We start from the raw sequence: 14,884 nt of genomic DNA, 5'->3' as shown, positions 1-14,884 counted from the left end.
AAATAAAAAAAGTACGATAAACGATACTGACGATTCCTTGTCTTTGTGACACGTTGTCAAAGTTTTACAAAGATTTGGATCGGGACATAGATCCAAGGGTGTTTGGCCCTTTTTATTCTTCAATTCTAGATCGGCACCATGAGCTGCCAGGAAGCAAGCGATGAAGGAACTACTTTTCTTGTCCTGACCCTGAGCACCAAGACCCATTAGAAGACGGCCGACGTCTTGCACGTCCTGCAGCTGTCGCAGCTGCGACAAAGTGTGATGCCTCAGAGCTTCGTGAAGGGGCGTGTCACCGTCCTTATCGGCCACGTTCAAATTCGCACCTTCTCTAACCAATAACTGTAAGAACGATCATCGTTGGAATTCAACGCTGAAAATCATTTCATTTCTGGCAAAGTAATTATTTATTATCGTAAACGTGCTCGCGCCTGAAAAAAACAGGATATTCAAAGAAAAATATTCATAGAATGAAACGATAATCGGAATTATCGGATAACGTTATACGTATACGAATTTATAAATTTATTAATAAATAATTTCTACGGGTATCTAACGATTATTCATTTATTTTCTATTAGAGAATTATTAGAATTATTATCCTCTTATACGTACTCGAACGATTTGTGTATGCTGTCGTTCAACGGCGAGATGTAGAGCGGTCTGCAAATTCACATTTTGCAAATCCAGATCGGCTTTTCCAGCGCGTGCCAATTGTTCGGCAACTTCGACGTGATTGTTCAGAGCTGCTAGATGAAGAGCCGTGTATCCATCGTCCTTTTTCTCGTCGACGATCCACGGCCTCGGTAATTTCGACAGCAGGACGCGCATGGCACTGTAACAATGGAGAAAGAGAGATAGAATAGAAATTAAAAAAGAAAGAAAAAGAAAGGAACACGTTTAATCGTCGTTAAAATCGCCCACGACCCATCTTTTTTTTCTTCTTTTTCTTTTTTTTCTCTCTCTCTTTCTTTTCCCTTTTTATCCTTATCCTCTTTATAAACAATCTCATAATTCATAAGAGCGAACGTTACGAGCTAAATAATTACGGTCTTCTTACGTTGGCGCAACGACGTACTTCTTCTTAAGAGCTTCGTCCTGCTTTCTCAAGTGAAAGAAAGAGGGAGGGAGGGAGAGAGAGAGAGAGAGAGAGAGAGAGAGAGAGAGAGAGAGAGAGAGAGAGAGAGAGAGAGAGAGAGAGAGAGGGAGAGAGCGAGAGAGAGAGAGAGAGAGAGAGGGAGAGAAAGAGATATAAATTATTTCTCGTTCTAAACTTCTTGACGATTTTCGAAGAGTACAAGTTTACGTTACGATTAATAAACGAAGCGGAGGATAATGGGTGGAAGAAGGAAATGAGATTTTTCCTTTTCCATCCTAACGAAGTCCTCCCGACGAGTTCTTTATAAATTTCATCGAAAAAGACGCATGCGTTGAGACAGAATAAATATTTTTTCTATGTAGATCGGATCAAGCGTGATCGTGATTATCGATAAAATCGTTAAGATCCTTTTCCATTTATATCGCAATCTGGAAAACATCGGTAGTATCATTAACAGATGCGATTGTCAATTAACGAATATCATAAACTATGGTTATCGGAGCGGTTATTTTGGAAGATTATTATTTAGTACCAAAGCTACGTGTACTATAATAACCATAACCACGCTTTATAGAATCGATCGTGCCTCTCGACTCGCGGTTTCGTGGTTCATTATGTAAACGATTAATGCGATAGGAAGATATCAATGATTTTACGATCTCAAGATATTAAGTCCTATGTTGAATGAAAGACACGACTTTGATCGATCGATTGATTCTTGATTGGAATTATCTTATGGATTCCAATCGGCATTAATTGTTTCATAATATATTTTACGATCTGCTCATATTGAAAGAAAAAATATATAAATGTCGTTCGATTAGTGAAATATTTTACCACTAAGCGTACAAACATTACGACGACAGACAATAATAATAATAATATCTCATTTAATTTATCACGAAGTAACGTTAAACAGATGAATACATTCTGACAAAAAGTTGGCGAGTCGCGCTAAGAAGGGGAGAATCGTCGTTTCTAATTACGGTCCTGGAACGTGGACCCCATGGAGAGAGAGTCTGTGTCCCTGAGGTTTCCTACGACGAGAGACAGCTGTCTTTTGACAAGCCCTCCTCCTGGAGGCTGTAGGAGAACATTGCTGAGCCAAGAGACGTACGAAGCTTGACATACTACTATGAGCACGTGTTTTACTCTAACGAATGTATGTATGTATGTATATACTTATCCAATCGCGACAGGCCGATTAAGAAGACTGTGTGTTGCGTCTTTTGGAAACAATCCTAGACCTTTAGAAGATATAAATATACACATATATGTATACATACAATGACTAACGATGTGTCATAGAAATAATTCATCAATATTTTCTTACGTATCTTTCGATTCTTCTAAAGACGACATATTGTTATTTTTAACAATTAACAATTTGAATACGTACGTACATTTTCTTTATATGTATATTTTCTTGTCCTGTCTCTCTCTCTCTTTTTTTTTTTATATATATATATATTTCTTATTCTTACGATTTAATTGAATTCTTTAGCACGACATTACGATGCATCATTCCCGTTTTCACGCAGGCATCGTTTCCTTCCGATTACAACGCAGTCAGAAACATTACTCCGACTCCATAAAACCTTTACGACGCGTATATAGTCACGTATACAGCCAAGGCTCGTGGTAAAGGGTGGAGGGAGGTAAGAGGGTAGGAGGTAGGGGGTAAAGAGTAGAGGGAGGAGAAGCTGGAAGGTTTCTCTCTTCTTCGTGGATTTCTTTTTCGTAGGCGTCATAACGACAGCATGAGCTTTTTGCATTTCGTTCTTAGTAACGACGTGTCGTCGTCATCGTTGCGTTTGTCGTTGTCGTTGTCGTAGTCGTTGTCGTTGTCGTGGTCGTTGTCGTTGTCGTTGTCGTTGTCGTTGTCATGCCGCAAAAGGGTGGCAAAGTTGGGTTGAAGGGTTTTCAGAGAGTTCGTAAAGGGTGGCGGCCGTGAGTAGATATAGCCGACTTTTCCAACATGAATATGCAAATGGTTAGTTCCAATGTTGCCATTATTGCGTTAATAACTATAAATCGATTATCTCACAATTAGCAATTATGTTTGCGTTTCTCTCTCCCTCTTAACTATCTATCTTTTTTTCTCAAACCTTTTTCCATCCTTTGCTCACGTTGTCTATCGAGATAGGCCGAAGTATGTTATCTCATTAACGATTAATATCTATGATCTATATCTTTGATATCATTCAGCATCTTTTTTTTTCATATTTTTATTTCCTAACGTTAATTTTCTCCAAGGAAAAATCATCTTGTAGGAGTAAGTAAAAAATGAAAAAAACTTATCTGCTTAAGTAGAGGTCTTTCTTAAAGTTTTTTTTTCTCGTGCTAATCGATTTAATTAATCAGTTAATTATATTTTTCATTTCGTTGATCTAATCTTCAGGTGACGTTACAACGAACGTTTTTTGTCTTTTTTTCTTTTTTCTTCGATCTCTTCTTCGATGGCTCATTCTCATGAAATACAATTCAGAAATACTTACGTCAGGGATGCAAGAAAACAAGGGGGAACGTATTCTTCGATTTCATACGATTGCGATAGACGGGACGCTCGTTTCAAGTTTGCGAAGTCATAAAATTTGATGATAGTTTTGTCGATCGGTTGGTTGGTTAGTCTGTAGGTCAATTTAGTTTCTATACGGTGATGATCGTAATAAAAAAGTAAGGGTCGATAAACGACTCAGGTTGTACAATCTGATATCGTTACTATGTTCATTATATCAACATCGATTTGATTCTTGTTAATTTTACGTTTCTGTTCGTTTTCATGTATATACGTCATTGTTATTTAATTCTATGTTGGACGAAGCTAAGATACGTATATTCTCAAGGCATCAAAGAGGTACCCGGAGGATACGAGATAGTAGGTATCGAAGGATGTGCGATCAAAGTTTGCAACATAGCGACGGTCGTCCATAGCCCGAAGCTCCTTGGATTCGGATCATTAGCTGCTACCTCGAAACTCCGAGTAAATAACAAACAGGAGCGCTCGTGCGCGAGTATTCCTATCGTAGAATGGGAATCTTGAAATCACGAGAAGATAGCGAAATTCGGTTGTACGAGTTCGATGAATATTTTAACTTCGAAAAATTTCGACTAAGTAAATATATAATCTGCTAACGTTGAATAAAGTACGAAAGAGAAAATTCGCGTGCAAGAGAGAGAGAGAGAGAGAGAGAAAGAAAATTACATGTGAAAATTTACGTATATATATATATATATATATATATATATATATATATATATATATATACTCGTATGTACCTAAATCTTATTATTTTTATAATACAATTAATTATGAAAAATTTTGTATAAGAAAGTATATAATGTTTACGTTGAATAAAGAAAATTCGACAGAGAGGGAGAGGGAGGAAAGAAGAAGATCAACATGTGGTAGAAACATATCTACATACATATATATGCACTCGTGCGTACATATGCATCAGCATTATTATAATACAATTATAATTGTATGCACAATGGAAAAGTAAATTAGAAGGAAATTTGTTATTCTAATCGTTCGAAGGGAAGAAAAGTCGTGGTGAAATTAGCATTTGAAAAAAGTCGAAGGAGAAAAATCAAAGAAAAAAAAAGGAAAAAAAAAAGAAAAAAGAAAAGAAAAGAGGAAAAAAAAAAAGAGCGGACATTTGAGGAATTAATCACAGTAGGAGGATCGAGGAAGATCGATCATGGCCTCGGTCACTCGTCGCTGTTACGCAGTCGTGAGTTTATGTCGAGCATTTAGTGAGTCAATGACAGCCGTTCGAGGCATTCATCGAGCGGATTCGTGCGCGATCTTTCCATCTCTTTCCAACTTCTTCCTTCTCTTTCTATCTCTATCTATCTATCCCTCCTTCTTTTTCTTTCTTTGAACGATCATCGAGAACGAGATGCTCGTGGTGTTCCGTGGTGAGTCAGTGAGATCACGTGCCAACGTGCTAAATATAATTGACACTACGAAAGCGATCTATGTACGTTCGAGGTATCGAAGCGAATATGCGTTCGATTTTTTTGTTCTCTCTCTTTCTCTTTCTCTCTTTTTTTTTTCTTTCTCGATCCGATCGAGCATCGAATCGACTCGTGTACGTAGTTCGTCATAGTCAATCATTTTCTCGTTCTCGAAGAATTTATCTCGTCTGGAGTTTTATTCATACATGTAATATATATTTACTTTGTGTCATTATGTATATGTGCAATACGTAAGTACCGATACGCGTATCTCGTTTGTTCGTATAAGTGCTTTCGACGGGAGAGAGAGGAGAGAACTATTGGATCATTGCCGTTTTTGATCGTGATCTTACTTTAGTTTCATCACGATCAAACGTTTTTCTTTTCGTTTCATCTTTCGGTCAGAGTTGAACTTTAATGCTTTCTACTTCGATTTCTGCGTGTTATTCTGATAAGAATATATAAATATATGTATATGTATATATATATAAATATACATATATATATGTGTGTGTATATGTATATCTAGAGAGAAAGAAAGAGAGAGATAGAGAACGAGAGAAAGAAGAAACGTTAGGTGAGTTTGCGATAAAACAAAAATATTTCTAGTACATATCTTTACTAACGAGAATATCTTCTCTCTTAATCGACTTTGCCTTGAAACGTTTTCTCTGACTTAAAGTGTTTCGCAAAACGCGTAGAGCCTCTTCTTAATCTTATAGATCGTAGTTCTACGATCGTACGTAGTTACGATACACACATAGATACGTATCTATGTATATTTAAAACGCTCTTTATTTAACCCGATTTATTTAAATAGACATTCGCGTGTTCTCGTTTCACTCACGTCAAGCGTAAACCGCATGCGCTCCCAATAATCGCTTACTTTTCTTTTCTCATCGATCAAGACGTCTCCCCCTTTGTATTCTACGAGATCTCTTTTCTGAAGAATCTCACGAGAATTCTAGGAGGAAGTAGAGAGAGAGAAAATTCGTAAGATTTTCACGTACGTTTTTTACGCTCGACTTCTTTCTCTTTCTTTTTCTCTGTCTTTTTCTCGTAGCTTTCGAATGATCGTTGTTCATCTTACCACATCCTTTTTATCTCTTTATTTCGAGATTCAACTTAGAAACAAGATTGAAAGATCTTATCACGCAAAAAGATCGGGAAATGTTGAGCATCTTCTCGAGTATTTTTTCAAATATATATTATATATATATATATATATATATATATATATAATATATTATAATATATAACGTTATACAAAAAAGTGAAAAATATCATTAAAAAAATATCCTAGATAGTATCTCAAATTTTTCGTTCGAATAAAAACAAAGCTTTTCCAAAGAACGAATAATAAAAACGATAAATAAAGGAAAAAGAGGATCGACGTCATTTTGTTTCTCACAGAGATATCATAAATCGTCGTTTGATCTCAACGTTGTTTCCTTTCGTTCCATTCCGTTCTATTCCATTCGAATCTCTTGGAGACATAAAATCGCAGTACTATTATATTTATCTTCCTTCTTCGATCACAATTAATTTTCTCCATATTCGATAGGTCGTTTGTAAAACATTCAGACTTTCTAGTTGGTCGTTGGTAGTTTGTATTCTATGAGAGAGAAAGAGAGAGAGAGAGAGAGAGAGAGAGAGAGAGAGAGAGAGAGAGAGAGAGAGAGAGAGAGAGAGAGAAAATGCGATTCTATCGTATATCCGTCGTAATAAATAAAAAAAACGTTGCGCGTGCCGCAACGATGTACCACAGAGTTCTGCGATAGCTCACAAGTTACGCGCCATTTTTACCATCGATCATGGAATTCCGGAAGCGCATCTACTTTACGACGAAATGCGATAAATTTCAAGAGAGCCCAGCGGGCTCTCTCTACTTTTCTCTCTCCTCCCCTCTTCCACCATCTTCTCGCCCAAGCCAAACTCCGATCCCTAATATTTGGCTATCCCTTTCCCTTATCCTCAACCACCGGATATTTTCTTCTTTGGGCGTTCTCTTTTTTCGATCTCGACGTTTGCACGATCGATTTCTTTCGACGACTCTTTCTTGTTTACTGTGTTTTCCAAACACAGTGCTAGTGTGTAGGCGTATCCGTGTGTGGGTTGGAGTGGGCGTGTATATATATATATATATATATATATATATATATATATGTTTTTCTCGATCACGTAGAAAGTAGGATAGATGGATACGCAAAGAGATTTCTGCTCTCTTCGCTGAAAACTCATTGATTTATATACATCCTTATTTATTTATATTTCCTTACTCATCCTAAATAGAGAATTTTTATTTCTAATAGTAATATCTAGGTAGCCGGTTAAGAGTTTCGAAATATCGAAATACGAGGATCTCTATCGTCGACAGCTGGACTCGATTATGGAAACTACATCGTGCAAATATCATGATCGTTCGATGCACTCTTACGTATGCAATTGAGAAAGAAGGTGTGGGGTAAGTAGGAAAAGAGAGAAAGAGAGAGAGAGAGAGAGAGAGAGAGAGAGAGAGAGAGAGAGAGAAAGAGATGGTTCGACATTGGCAGTGCTCGAAATATCCACATTTAAATTCCGATAAACTAGATCGAGCCGATCTTCACTCGATCGAGTGGGAAGGAGAGAGAGAGAGGAAGAGAGGAAGAGAGAGAGAGAGAGAAAGAGAGAGAGAGAGAGAGAGAGGTGGCTCGAGAGGAAATGGATAAAAGAGAAAGAAATAGAACGATATAGTGAAACCATGAGAAACGGTTGGCCATCGTGACGTAATTTCCGGCATACCTACCTCTGGCACTCCCATCAACAACGAAAGAAAGGCTTGAATTGATTCAAAGCGAATTCGTTTCGATCTGTAATATCAAAATCTACACGAACGTGAGAGGCTTGACAGTTACGGGCTTGCAATATTTTCTTTTTTTTTGTCCGCATTCCTTCAACGAGAAAATTTGTTCGGAAATTTTTCTTTTTTTTTTTTCTTTCTTTTCTCTCTCTCCTTTTTTTTAATAGATACACACTCTCGTTATCCAATCTCTCGTTGCGAGCAAAGCTTTAACAAAGAAATGCAACGCAATCACAACGATGAATAACGTCCTTGATTACATAGGCCAATAATATCTAATCTCTACCGACATATCCGAAACATCGCGGTCACATAATCACCTGAGAGTCGTTGTTGACTTTAGTCAAATCTCAAGAGAAAGGGGATATTTCGGTGGATATAGCGAGCGGAAGAATATCGATCATGGTCGGCTCGAAGGGAAAGGAAGGACCGAGAATTCCGACTTTTATTACAATTTTCGAGTTGTCAGACGTCGAGTCCGGGGAGCGCTTTGCTCGTCTCCGATTTCACGAGCTGCTCGGCGGCTTGCTGATGTTCGCTAGAGAAAGAGAGAAAGAGAGAAAGATAGATAAATAGATGGTGAAAGAGAGAAAGAGAAAGAAAGAGAGAGAGAGAGAGAGAGAGATAGAAGGAGGAAGGATGGTTCTCTCGCATCCTTGTTCGCGAAAGAGCTCGCTCCTCTTCGTCCTCCTGACGAAAATTGAAATTCCTCGGGGATAACGTCGAAGGGGTTAGGTGCCGTCGCCGCAACGCCAGTCAGCAGAAAGGCTTGTCAGGAAGGGTGAGAGGCGGGCGGGTAGTAGTAGTAGTAGTAGTAGTAGTGGTAGTGGTAGTGGTAGTGGTGGTGGTTGTGATAGTGGTATGAGGTAAGAGGGATGAGGACGAAGAGGGTAGCTAGAGGTTCGGGGGTAGTGAACCGTAGGAAAACTAAATCACAACTACCAACTAATTCCATCCGGCGGCGGTGAGTTTGGATTCCCGTCGAAGTGGAGCGAACGTTCGGAACCGAGCCGCGCCCCGAGAAGAAGGAACACACAGGACCAGTATGTCCTGAGTGTCGATGGAACGTCGCTGTGCATTGCGGTGAGGGAAGAGGGAAAGATAGTGAGGTAGGGTAGGACGAAGCAGGAAGAAGAAGAAGAAGAAGAAGAAGAAGAAGATGTAGATGAAGAAGAAGAAGAAGAAGGGGAAAGGGGGCGCGACAAGAAAGCACTTCAAACGCACCACTTTGGCTCAAGCTCACGTAATTTATGCGTTCAATACCCGACCACGACTTGCTGAGAAAGAGAGAGAGAGAGAGAGAGAGAGAGAGGGAGGGGGTGGTGGAAGAGAGTTAGTCTTAAAAAAAATTTGTTAATTCCGAACCGTTTAGACTTTCAAAAATTATTGCCAAAAGATGTTAGCTCGTTACCCTTTATATTTATCGAATCGATCGAAATGACAAGATCGAAATGGAAATACGACGAAGAGATGCCGATATAAAAGAGTCACAGCTGCGACGAGAGATTTTTTTTTTCCACAGAAATGACGATGGTTCACTTATTTTATCTCTATCGATGAATGAAAATGATTCGTTTGGAATCGATTCCGGCGTGATTCCAATGTTATCAAGTTCTGTTTTGTTTTTTTTTCCTTTTTTTTTGTTATTCTTTTGTCCTTTAAAACGTTGTCCTTCCGATTACATTATTGATAAAGCAAAAATTGAAGAGAGTTTTCTTATTGCTTACAAGGAACTATGCGCATCTCATGGTATTTAGAATCCGCTTTGACCGTATTATTTTAGTTTTAATCAAGGTTTGCTTTATCGAACGAAATTCTCGATTCTCTTTTTCGTCTTTTCTTTTTTTTTTCATTCTTGTTTTTTTCCTTCTCTTCCTTCGTTCCTACCCTCGTCATAAACCCAAAGATGCAATGACGAGAGTCTCGGGAAAAGTATATTAATCCGTGATTCTTTTCAGAGAGTAAGTACCTTCGGGGAAAAAGAAAAAAAAAAGAAATGAGAAGGCGCGAGGGAAAAGCTGTGTCGTTTGAGATTGACTTTGCGTGGGTGCCTTAACAAAAGCAACCTCGAATGACGTCCACGTGTAATATGTATGTATGTATGTATGTATCCATAGGAATTTTACGAGTTTTTTTTTTTTTTTATTTTAAGGACCCATCCGGAAAATGGCTAATATTTTCCAACTTGCTGAATGTTTTATCTCGAAAGAATATTTTATTAAAAAAATGACCCACAAAAATGTGCAAGACAGAAAAAAGAGATAGAGAAAGAGAGAGAGAGAAAGATATGGATTGACAATAGAAAAGGGAGAAATTTATATTTGAAAAGTTAGAAAAACGTGTTAATATATCGAACAAAAATTGATATTATTTCAAATTGAAAAATACTTGTACGTTAATTTTTTTTTTCGTAATACACACATCTACACTTGTGTAAAAATTTCGAGACAAATTTTCAATTTCTCTGTGCCTCCGAAAAACTCTATTTTTTTCTTTTTTCTTTTTTTCCTTTTTTCTTTTTTTCACTTTTCGATCCATCAGATAAATTGATACAGTATCGATACGAATAAATCTTTAAATTATAGTTTTATCGTCATCAGTTCGGTATCAATCACTATATCAGTATATCAGTATAGAACGTAGATATTTGTTTAATCGAGATTGCACTTCGGAGCTACTTTTCACATATGTATTTAGAATGGGTATAGATGCATTGAAAAACGTTTAGAATGATTTGAAAGGTTCGAGCTATAGTTGAACACACACGGTAAAAAGTACGTCCAACGTCGACGATTTTATGCAAATGGATGTCCGCCTTTTGTATTCAGTGTGTACGGTATAGTAGAATTTATTTATTTATTTGGGTGGACGAATTTAACGTATGCCAACGTTCCATGAAAAGGAACGAATTCGATCATTTTAAATGATTTACGATCAAATACAGAAACGCAAATAAAAGGGATAGCAATTTGTGAGAGTGCTACGTTTTGTTGCAAATTTTTTTTATACCTATATCCATACACACACACACACACACACATATCTATACGTAAATATTAATTAACGAGAATGCGTAAAATACACACATGCACACGCACACGCACACATTTTTTTTCTTTCGTATAGCAAAAAAAATAACGTATTAAAAAGACTCGCGAAAAATAATAAATCAATTATGCATAAATACGTAGATCGTATAGTTAATCGTCAATCGTGGAAAAAAACAACACACTACGATCGAACTCTTATGTCATTTCGTAAGAGAGGGAAGGGAGAAAAAATCTTCATCGTCTTCGTCGTTGTGATTGCACCACCGCCAATATCTTGCGTCATTCGACTCGTAGAAGAAGATGGGATACGATCCAAGTTCTTTTTTCCGACCGTCCGAATCGTTTCACAATTCTTTCGTGCGAACGTTCAAGATGACTACGCGAATTCCCGAGCTGTTTGTGGATTTATAAGTATAACGTTTAACTACTCACCCCTATTTCCATTTTGATAAATATCTTTCACCTTCGTGTCTTCTGAGAACTCGTGATGACGATTGTTGATATCTTTTGATGTTATGATAATGAAATATAACCTTTTAAAGAAGCGAAAATATATAAGAAATTTTTGTTTACAAATCTCTTTCTCTCTCTCTCTCTCTCTCTCTTTCTGTCTTCAGATCTTCTCTTTTGTTACCTTCAGTTTACAAAGATTCTCGTGAAAATTTTAATCCTCTTGAAACAAGATGGCTCCTAGACAATAATCTTAGACGATTCTAAATTACGATCACTCTTTTTCGAAATTCATTCTTTAGGTGAATATAATTAGATCCGTTTTTTTAAAAGCTTTTTTAGTTTGACGAATTGTTAAAAATTAATTTAAATGATTTTGAAGATCGCCTTACGATCTTTTTACAGACTTAGAAACTTTTTTCACCCATGCGATATTCTTTTATCCGTCTTCGGATAAAAAGAAAACTAAAGAAAAAAAAAAAAAAAAACAAGAAAGAAAAGAACTAGTAAAAAATTTCTTAAATTTCAATGTCATCTCGTCACTCTTCTATCTTTCACTGAAATTACAAACGCGTTAACATCGCAAAAATTGTTGCATAAAAGACATTTCCACGAACGTTACGATTTTGTTAGAAATATTTTTTCATCATTTTTCCACGTTGAAATATGAAATATTCCATTTGCTTTTTTATATGTATCGTCAAATATTATATAAATTCGAGAAATGGAGAGAGGGAGAGAAATAGAAATAGAGAAACATTTTTACGAAGTGACAAGGTTAGAGAAAGAGAAAGAAAATGATGAAAAATAGAAGAAAAGAGAAACGAAAAAAGGAGATAGAGAGAAGGGAGAGAAAGAGAAACGATAATCCTTTTTGCATAACACGCGGTGGTTCTCACGTTATCAGTTGGATTACAAGAGGCGCGAGAACGTTAAATAAGTCCTTAAAATACCTACTTACGAAATAATCCTTGCTACATTGAGACGTACTATTTTAATTTCAGTAGGGCGTCGCTTTGAATCTCGACTTTCTATTTGCGTTATTTCATCGTCCAAGAGAGAGAGTAAGAAACATTAAGAGAGAGAGAGAGAGAAAGAGAGAAAGAAAGAGAGAGAGGAAGGAAGAGAGTCTTTATCGGGTACTTTCTTATCCTCGGATAATGTAGATGCAAAAAATGGAATTTTCACTTGGTTCGTTCGCTTACGTTTTTTCCTTTGCTATCGCTCGGTATGTGTGTATGTGTATATATATATATATATGCATATAGATACACGTAATATACTTACATACATATAAATTCCAATGTACGAAGGATGTTCCATCCAAAAGTGGGACGAGTTGTTTCCTTCTTAAGAGTTACACGTAATATGTTAGAAAGTTTTAAAAAGCCGTCTCGGTCCCTTTTATTATACATAACATGTTTATACTCGTATAGGTCGTTCTAGTTTCAAAGGACACGCTGTGTTGATACGCTCGACAAGGATCCATTGAATAGATTATATGTATTTACAAGATATCCCTACAAATTCCAAGAATTATTTTCTTTTTTTCTAATTTACTTCGTACTAATGGTAATCACGTACGTCGATATAATTTTCATAGAACAAACATTTAACAAATTGAAACAGGTTATAAAGCGAAACGATGAACGGCGAACGCACGTAAGTACCTACATATGTATGGTGTTTGGCAAATTAGTTGGCAAAGTGATTAATTAAATTACCAATTAAAGATTTGATCGATATTTACGACAGGGATAACGTCGCTATGTTCGTTATAATTATAGCGGATGTAGGTCTCTCTCTCTTTTTTCTCTCTCTTTCTCTCTTTACATATATGTGTATGTGTGATTGCGCGCGCACGCTCTTTGCGCGATATCAATTATATTTCATTAGCACGACTACTCTCGCGCTTTATGAACCGTAAATTAAGCGCACGAGATGAACATGTTCGGAAAAGCTACGTAGCCAAGGAGATTTAAAAAAGCACGATTTCAAATTTTTTAATGACAGAAGACACGTTTATGACTCTCTCTTTCTTTCTTTCTCTCCCTCCCTCCCTCTCTCTCTGTCTTTCTCTTTCTCTTTCTCTTCCTCCTTTTTTCTCTTTCGCTCTCGCTCTCATTCTCGCTCTTTTGTAGCGACAAAACAGTTTTTTCCCGAATGAGTATGAGAGAGAGATATAGAAAGAGTCCTCGAAGAGAAACTTTCGAACGCAATTGCAACAAAGATTTTAATGGCCATAATAACTCGGTGTTTCGAATCCGGCACGTCATTAGTTTCACGAGCTCTTCCAAGCTCGTTGTTGGCAGTTCTCCAGGGATAAAAAAAAAAAAGAGAAAATAGAAAGAGAGAGAGAGGGAGGGAGAGAGAGAGAGAGAGAGAGAGAGAAGGGAGAAGGGAGGAGAAGAGGGATGAGGGAGAGAGAAAGAAAAAACAGATCCAACGGTAGATTTTATGAGCGATTTTATGAAGCTTCATCGAGAGATATGCGGCCATGGTTCTTCGGTTGGATCGTTAATTGAAAATTACAACTCGATTTGTATTTTCTCCGATCGCCGACATTTCACGATCAAACACTCTAGCGAGGGTTAATAATAAGTACGTAAAAAAGCTTAATAATCGTTAAACTTGAACAAGATGTGTTTAATCAAAATAAGAAGGGATCGATCGGATTTAAAAATTAAAGAAAAAAAAAAAACATTGCTCGATTACGAAGAGATCGTTCTCTTCTTTTTCTCTCTCTCTCTCTCTTTTTTCTCTGTAAAGATACAAGACAAAGAAAGATATCGAATGAAATGTAACGGATATTATAAAGTATTGGTTAAAGTATAAGTAAATATACTCAGTAAAATTTTCTAACGATCGATCATTCTCCTCGAATTCAATCCATTATTTTTCTTTTCTCTTTCTCTCTCTCGTCTATGTCTCACTTTTTCTTTCTTTCTTTCTTCCAGTCGTCGAAAAGTCGTAAGGGTACGATCGGAAACGGGAAAAGCGGGAAAGCAAACGACGTTCTGTGAACGGATACGCGTAAAAGAAGATGAGAGGAAAAGAAAGTAGAAAAGAGTGCGAGCGAGTAGAATAGGGCTTTCGTAGAATTCGGCAAGAGTTTTCGTATCGCTTTTTCCTTGCATCGCGAGGAATTCGAACGATCTTCTCCCTCGGAGAGCAACCGCGAGACAAATAGCATTAACCCGCCTTCCTCCTCCTCCTCCTCCTTCTTCTCCTTCTTTTCCTTCTTCTCCCTTCTTACCACTTTTACTCCTACCTCTTTTCTTTTCTCTGGAACTGAAACGTTTCTAGTTGGTTAGAAAGAAAGAAACAGAAAGAGAGACAGAGAGAGAGAGAGACAGAGAGAGAGAGAGAGAGAGAGAGAGAGAGAGAGAGAAAGCTCGAAATAAAGTTCCAGAGATTTGTCAGGAGACAAAAAGGCGGGAGCGTAGGCGCGCGACTACGTTCCGGTCTATGTTCACGCACAAA

At 37.3% G+C, this 14,884-nt stretch overlaps 1 protein-coding gene and 1 long non-coding RNA gene across 3 annotated transcripts in view; one reads left to right on the top strand and one right to left on the bottom strand.

Annotated features, from left to right (window-relative positions):
• The window catches only part of LOC127063155 (E3 ubiquitin-protein ligase MIB1), a 414,767-nt gene that overhangs the window by 2,440 nt on the left and 397,443 nt on the right, over nucleotides 1-14,884 (bottom strand). For both annotated transcript variants that reach the window (XM_050992532.1, XM_050992533.1), the window contains exons 10-11: nucleotides 616-835; nucleotides 32-342 (exon numbers count right to left, since the gene is read on the bottom strand). In XM_050992532.1, the coding sequence (XP_050848489.1) occupies nucleotides 32-342; nucleotides 616-835 (531 nt within the window). The remainder of the gene's footprint in view (nucleotides 1-31; nucleotides 343-615; nucleotides 836-14,884) is intronic.
• On the top strand, nucleotides 4,491-11,664 carry LOC127063172 (uncharacterized). The gene is made up of 3 exons (XR_007781286.1): nucleotides 4,491-5,313; nucleotides 9,860-9,992; nucleotides 10,054-11,664. It is a non-coding gene; the product is annotated as an uncharacterized LOC127063172 (long non-coding RNA).

The sequence above is a fragment of the Vespula vulgaris genome, chromosome 4, assembly GCF_905475345.1.
Source record: "Vespula vulgaris chromosome 4, iyVesVulg1.1, whole genome shotgun sequence".
NCBI classification, from domain to species: domain Eukaryota; kingdom Metazoa; phylum Arthropoda; class Insecta; order Hymenoptera; family Vespidae; genus Vespula; species Vespula vulgaris.
This window is presented reverse-complemented; position numbering and strand designations above follow the sequence as displayed.